General features: G+C 45.6%; 1 protein-coding gene across 2 annotated transcripts in view; it reads left to right on the top strand.

Moving 5' to 3' along the window:
* Nucleotides 1–7,688, top strand: part of Dock1 (dedicator of cytokinesis 1) — a 488,224-nt gene that overhangs the window by 50,497 nt on the left and 430,039 nt on the right. For both annotated transcript variants that reach the window (XM_055608813.1, XM_055608814.1), the window contains exon 2: nucleotides 3,046–3,129. In XM_055608813.1, the coding sequence (XP_055464788.1) occupies nucleotides 3,046–3,129 (84 nt within the window). The remainder of the gene's footprint in view (nucleotides 1–3,045; nucleotides 3,130–7,688) is intronic.

The following is a 7,688-nucleotide window of genomic DNA, read 5'->3' on the forward strand; positions in this document are numbered from 1 at the left end:
CATCACCTCCACCTCCACCTCCACCACCACCATCACCTCCTCCACCACCATCACCTCCACCACCATCACCTCCACGACCATCACCTCCTCCACCACCATCACCTCCACCACCACCACCTCCACCACCACCACCACCACCAACTAATGATCAATGAGCTTAAGGACAGACATGGCCATAGCCTAGGGGTAGTTTCCTGGATCTGAGTGAGACGACAGGATAACCAGATGCTTCAGGGAAGGAGTTCCTGGGCTTTAATAGCTCATAAAGATGAAGGACCTTTTCATGGCTTGCATCTCTTTGCAATGTCGAGTGACCTCATGTTAAGCCTAGATGTTGACTGCTGCTCATCTCCTTTTGCAAGGATACGTTCCTTTCCCCTCATCCCCATCAAGGGCAATGTTGAAAGACTGATCATGAAAGAAGGAGTAGCCTTAAGCTGCACACTTTGGGTGCTTATTTAAAAACAGCTTTGCTCCCTTGGGCTTGTTTGCCTCGTATAACAAGAATTGAGAATTGCCACTGCAGGCATGTGCTTGTCTGTGTTCGTGTTTCCGCAGTTGAGACCAGTTCCAGCCGCCTTCAGGAGTGAATACCATTTCTCAGTAATTTTGAACATTTCTGTGTGTGTGTGTGCACACACGTGTGTGTGTGTATGTGTGCATATCCAGATAGAGACTTGAGAACTTTGTTGGCCTCCCTTAGTCACCCTCTCTCAGGGCCCTGGAATTTGCCAAGTAGGCTAAACTGTCCGGCTTGCAAGCCCCAGGGTTCTTCCTGTTTCCACCGCTCCATCGTTAGGATTTCAAACACACGTTCTCAGCTAGGCTTTTTTTCCCCCAGTGTGGTCTTGAACTCAGGTCCTCATGCTTGCACAACAAGCCCTCTGACCCGTCCCGCTTCTGCTCTTCCTTCTGTCAGTCTCCTTTTACTGCCAAAACACATCCCCACAGATCTTGAACCTTAAAACAACACACATTGGTCACTGTCCCTAGTCCTGGAGCACTGAAGTCTTAGAGGCCAGGTCCTTACAGGGCTGCAGGGAGTGGGTGCTCTATGACCTCAGCATGTAGGACCATCTGGATCTTGTCTCCTCCATTCTGGACTGTTCCTCCCGCCTCCCTCTCACAAGGGCCTTTGTGATTACCTTGAGCCCATTATGTGATCCAGAATTCGCATCCCCATCTGAAGATCCTAAGCTTGGTCACAACTGCAATGGGCTTTTTAGCCACATTGGGAACATGGCATTCTGGGAATTCAGATGGTGATGTGTTTGGAGGGTCATCGTTTGATCTACCACATTTCCTTGTCAGATAGTCTTATGTTGCCGAGTGTTTTGATTTACTGTAACTTTTGACTTATTCAGTCGGCATTAATTTGAGTGCAGGGTTGGGACCAGTGCTGTGGTCCTGACTCACAGGTGATTTTGGGCCATGTGCCCACACATAGAGCTGTGTGGCCCTTCACATACAAGACTGTGGGTCTGTAGGCTCATTTTCAAGTTCTATTTATGCCTTTGAAATTTGTGTATGAGGTTCTCACCCCGCTTTTCACTGCTTCTGAATAGGTAGGGTTCTTTGAGTGGAAACAGTAGGAAAAAATTATGTGTATACGCTTTGCATGTTCACACATGTCCAGATGTATTTACACTAGATGTGTTCATTTTATCTCAATTTTAGTGTGTCTGACTTGTTTTCTCCGGATCTCTAACTGAGTAGGCATGCTAGAAGGATGCTGTTAACGGTTGTGGTATAAAAGCATTTATGGTTCCTAAAGGCTTAAGAATATGGCCGTGCTGAACTTGGGAAGCTCAGCATCCGCTCTGCACTGCCTTTACCTGCTGCCGTTATCTCCTTCCTGTTAAAGAGTCGCTATAAAATGCTAAATAAACTTAATAACTGGTAACAACCTACTTTGTCAGTTGGGGACACTTACGTTTTATGAATTTGGGGGAATACTTGAGAAAATGGAACTTTCGAGCTGTGTGTGTGTGTGTTGTGATGCCTGAGATGTTTTGTGAGCCCGTGCAAGTGCCATAGCTTTGGCTTTTTAGAAAGGACCCAGAAGCTGAGCAATGCTCTTTGCAGAAAAGGTAAATCACCTCCCAATACAGTAAAGGACTTCAGTGGCAACCAAAGTCATTGTGGGCCAGGTGGTGTGCTAAACATGCCTGTCACAGTTGGCTTCAGCCATTACCATCACACACATGGAAAAGGTAACCTCAGTTGAGGAGTTGCCTCCATTGAAGTGGCTTGAGGGCATATCTGTGGAACATTTTCTTAATTGGTATTCAAGTGGGAGGGCCCAGCCCCCTGTGGGCAGCCTAATTCCTAGGCAGGTAGGCTGTATAAGGAAGGTGGACATGGGGCTGGGAGCAAGCCAGTAAGCAGTGTTTCTCCATTGTCTCTTCTTCACAGCTCCTGCCTCCAGGTTCCCACTTTGAGCCTCTCCTCTGGCTTCCCTCAATGCTGGGCTGCAATGCATAACTAAAATAAGCACTTTCCTACATGCATTGCTTTTGGTCAGTGTTTTATCACAGCAAAAGAAGAGCAAACTAAGGCAGGGGCTACTGCTGAGTGGGTACTGGGTTTCTTTGTGAAGTATGGGAAACATTTTGGAAATGATGGGTGATGGTTGCACAGCGTTGTGGATGTAACTAAAGCCCTGACTCACATACTTAAAAATCACGTTCTCAAGCAGGGTAGTATAGTGGTGCGCACCTGTAATCCCAGCACTCTTGGAGGCAGAGGCAGGCAGATCTCTGTGAGTTTGAGGCCAGCCTGGTCTACAAAGTGAGTCCAGGACAGCCAAGGCTGCATAGAGAAACCCTGTCTTGAAAAGCCAAAAAAGAAAAAGAAAGAAAGAAAGACATATCATTTCTCACACAAAAAAAGTGTTTCTTGGAATTAGGAATAGTTAAGAACGTCTACATATTGAAGACATGCAAAGGCTACTCATGTGAGGGTATCAGGATTACAGATATTATAACGTTGAAAAATAATAATTTCTCCTTCTGCTAATGCATTTTCCCACTTCTTCTTTAACAGCTTTCTATAACTATGATGCTAGGGGAGCAGACGAATTGTCCCTGCAAATAGGAGACACCGTGCACATCCTAGAGACTTATGAAGGTGAGTATCGCCTGATGGTTCTTGCCTGGGGATTTTGGGATTCTCCAATGCCTTCTCAGGCAAAGTGTTTCCCTGTCAGGGTGCGCTATTCTCATGCTGCCTTTTCCACAGATGCATGCTTTTCCAGGCAAAGGTTGGTAGGGCAGCTATTTGTTAAATTCAGTGAGGCTTTATTAAGATCAGTATTAAACGAAACATATTTTTAACCCCTAAATGCTTCTGGATGGCTCATTATTTTGCACATGTGTGCAAATCATTTTTTTTTTTTTCGAGACAGGGTTTCTCTGTGTAGAAACCTGCCTCTGCCTCCCAAGTGCTGGGATTAGTGGTGTGAGCAACCGCAACATTGCTATGTGTGTAAATCTTGACCAAAAGTGACATCATGTTGGTGAGAAACAGACTTGGGCTATTTCAGTTTGTTTATCTGATATATGTGATGAGTGTTTTGAGCTGTTGGTTATATATATAATTTTTTGTTGTTGCTGTCATTGTTAAGTTTTCACTTTGATTTGTTAACAATGGATCTCAGGGGGAACTGCAATCGTCACGCTTCATTTGTTGCCCTTTTTCTTTGTCTGTGACCCCCATTTTCTGTGGGGTGAACAGATCACCAGTTATATGGGATACGGTTCAGGGAAGCAATTGTGGCTTTTCTGATACCATTGGTTTTTGCAATAGGCTTTCATACTTAGCGCCTCGCACACCATTTGAGCCATGGTGAATGTTGGGCTGTGGTTATTCCTGTGTGTAGGAGCAGCAGTGGTAGCAATAGGCTGGCTTTGTTTCTTTGTTTCTTTCTTTTTTTTCTCTTTCGACATTGCTCTTGCCCAGAGTTTCCTGAAGGTTGGTGTTTCTGTGTCACTGGCTTCCTTTTCTGCCTGAAAAGAGGATTCCTAAGCAGTGTTTGAGTCAGAGGAACTGATTTAAATAACCAAATTGCTTTTAGATCGGGTTCAGTGAAAAGTCTTACAAGCGGGAGATGAAATTGTAGACACCTTATAGTAATCAACAAATTGAACTTCCAGTGAGGTCTTTACACTCCACTTTGCACAGGAGTGAGCAGAGCTCTGCTCCTGCCAGCCAGGCAAGTAGGGGCTGGCTCGTGTGCCCCTCAGAGACACAGCTGAGCGGCAGAACTCTATTAAAAATCCATGTCTTGGCTCTCATCTCTCCATCTGATGCAGGAAGACTTAGAACTCCATTCTATCTGCACCGTTTACTCTTGAAAATGTATGGGGGTTGCGGCGAGTCAGTTTTACTGGCATATGCCTGGAAGCAGCTGTAGCTCAGCGAAAAGGAGCCCTTAAGCGAATGAGTGGCTGGCTGTGATGGGCGCCGTCTGCTTGTTTTCAGTTTTGACAGCTGACAGTTGGATTTCCTTATCTGCTCTCAGTACATATTGCCAGTGGCTTCGAGGAAACAGAGAGAAATTAAGTTGAGGTGAAGGATCAGGCATCTCATCTCAGACACTCTTTCTGATCTGTAGGGAAATGCTCTGATAGTGGGTTTTTTTTTTTTTTTTTAATTGCCCCAGTCACTTGAATGTGGAATTCCTGGGTCATCAACTCTGAGCAGTGGTGTCTTTCCTGACTTGTTAATGATTTCCTGGGGCCTCTGGGTATGTGGAGGCTGCAGGGTCATTCTTTACTTCAGGAGGGGACTGTTCTCTTTTGCAGTGCCATCCTCAGTCACATCAGTGGGCTTGGTCTACACTAACCACAATCATCTGCTAGTGGCTTTCACTTCCAGGCTGACATCAGCCAGGGTTAATTTGCAGGCCAGTCTTGGTTCTGATTAAACCACCACAGTCTTTACAAAAGATTCTAACATAAAGTGCATTTCCCTTCCTGGATCGCTAACTTCTTCGTAGGGTCTGGTCTGAGAAATACATTAACTGCATCTTCTGGAAACTGGATAACGTTACCATCAAATAGGGACACTGCTGCCAATGATTTCCTGTGCCTGCCTGTGCGCATGGCTTGTCTTGGAGTTTTGCTCTGTTTCCACCTTTATCTTCCCTCTCTCACTTCTCTCCCTTCTGTTTATCAACCTTGATTTTCTTTTTCTCTGTGGTTCAGGATATCTTTATATAGGATGCTGCAAAAATTGTAGTATCTAAACGATCGCTCCATCTTCCTTTGCCCCAGGGTGGGCTGGATTGCTCCTTTTTTCTCTTCCTGCCTTTTTTCTTTCTCCTTTTAAGATGATTACTCTTCATTACATGCAGTTCAAAGACCACATTTCCCTTCAAGTTATGGTTAATTGCCCTCGGAGCCCTGCTGAGGCAGACAGTGTCTAACTGCAGCCCATGGGCCACATGCAGGTGAGGACAGCTCTAGTGCAGCTCAACATAAAACCATAAACTCAGTTAAAACATTATGAGATATCTCTCTCTCTCTCTAGTTGTAAAAACTTGAACGCTCTTGGCATGAATGCTGTAGACAGCCATGCCGTTGAAAGGTTGGATGGGCCAGCCTGTTATATCCAAGAAAGGTACCTACTACCTTCAGGTCACAGTGCTGTGGAGGTAAACAGATCTTCCAATGGCTACTCAGTGTAGTGTAGGCTCTTTCCTTTAAGCCATGTCCAGTGTTGAAGGCCAGCCAGTCACATGTGAACGCAAGTCCCAGGTGTTTAGGAAGTGACTGGTGCTGAGTTTCCCCAGGGCTGGATGTTGTTCCAGAGGAAGCTAGAGGCATTGTGCAAAGGTTAAGGAGTCATCGTTTTGATGTGGCTGTCACAACTAAGCCTGATTAATTCAGACTTTTAAGTGATAAGGATATATATTCTTCTGAAGTGTTTGGCCTACTTCCTGTGCTGGCCTGTGGCCTCCGTGAGCTCAGGACTGTATTTCTGCTATGTTTGCCTGTCTTTCCAGTGGGCACATCTTTTTGGTATGGATAGGTTGGTTACACAGAGGCCAGAAGCAAACCCTTCCAGGGAGAAGTTCCTAAGTGTGTCATCTGCTAGCTGAGCATCTCCCTGCTCAGCCTCGTCCCTCCCTCTCATAGCCATTTTGTCACATCCCTTCATTCCCATGGTGACCCCTTCCTCTTTACACAAACTCTCTTGCACGCAGCACTCAGTGTGGCTCGGCCCTGCTTTTCTCAGGCATCTTGAGAGTCATGAGCAGAGGCTGTGTCTGTAATTGGTGTGTGTAAGAAAAGAAGGTCCTGGTGACAAGTGAATGGGCCCTGCTTGATGAAGCAATAATTCGTGCGGAATATGCACTTAGCTTAGAAATCCCATTACAAAAGAAACTGCCAGCTAAATATGCTAAGTCAAAGATTCCTCTTCTGACCCACCCATAACTTAGTCCCTTCGAACAATAAAAACACCAGCTCCCCAAACCAAACCAAGCCAACAAAACAAAGACAAAAAAATGAAACAAAACAAAAAAATCAACCCCCCCCCAAAAAAAACCCAAACCAGTTTTCTTGCCCCATCTGTGTTGTGGATGTCTTACCTTATATGAGTGTATCACAGCTCTCCTGTGTCTCACTGGCTCCTCTTTATGTTGTTTTGCTCTGTTGTCTGAGTCTTTTTAGTGTTAGGCCCTGTCTGCCATGTGAGCATTGCCTTATGCTCTGCAAACAGTAACGGGAGCTCAGGTGATCTCAGCTCCCATCTCCAGGATTCTGCAGCCAGGACCATCTTGTGTCTGTCCTGCTGCGCAGGGACACAGCTGTCTGTAGGCTGTTTCACTAGGACAACTTGCTTGTATTGGTTAGAGGGTTCCTGTTTTTTGGGGGTTATGGGGTGGGGTGGGGTGTCTGTTGAGCACCAGGAGCTGCTGTCTACACTCTCTGAGTTCTGAGCCCAGGAAGCCATGTCCTGAATCCTCTTATTTCCACCACCTTTATTTTGGCGCAGTGCTAGGAGGTTGCGTTTTCACTTCATTGATTAGTACTATGTTTGGTTCCTCTTCACACGCGTGTAGGTTCGTGGGTTTCTTTGGTGAATCATTTGTGTAGTTTGATTCCTTTTTTACATTTGGTTGCTGACTTTTTACTCCCTGTGGTCTTTCTTTGATATTTCTAAGACATCAATCCTTTGCCACTTTCAGAAAAGGAGGGGAGGAACATGGTGATGCTAAATGGGACAGTGCAGGGGTGTAAAGGATAGGCCTTTATGCTGAGTGGTGCAGTCTTTGAGTAACTCACTAGATTACAGTCCCATCTGCCTGGAGCCTAGAATGCTCCGTGGGCACTGATTTCGGGCTAGTTTAGCTTAACTTCTGAAATGACAGTGGCTGTCAGGAGATGCTTTCCATTCGGACACTTGACATTTGGGATAGGCTATGTCCCTACTCACTGTTCTCATGTTGAAAGAACAGAATGGGTTCATTTGGACCTTTTGAGATTCCTGGAGTTCCTGTCCTATCCCCCTTTCTGGATATATATCTTTCTAATTACCACTTGAGGCTTTTGTTCATGTTCTGGTTCATAGTCACTTTCTTCATAGTCACCTTCTGAGAGGGCTGAGAGACCCACTGGTTGCTGCTATGTGGGATCCTTCCTTCCTTCCTTCCTTCCTTCCTTCCTTCCTTCCTTCCTTCC

This window comes from Psammomys obesus, unplaced genomic scaffold (assembly GCF_907164565.1).
Source record: "Psammomys obesus unplaced genomic scaffold, mPsaObe1.curated_primary_1811, whole genome shotgun sequence".
In the NCBI taxonomy this organism is placed as follows: domain Eukaryota; kingdom Metazoa; phylum Chordata; class Mammalia; order Rodentia; family Muridae; genus Psammomys; species Psammomys obesus.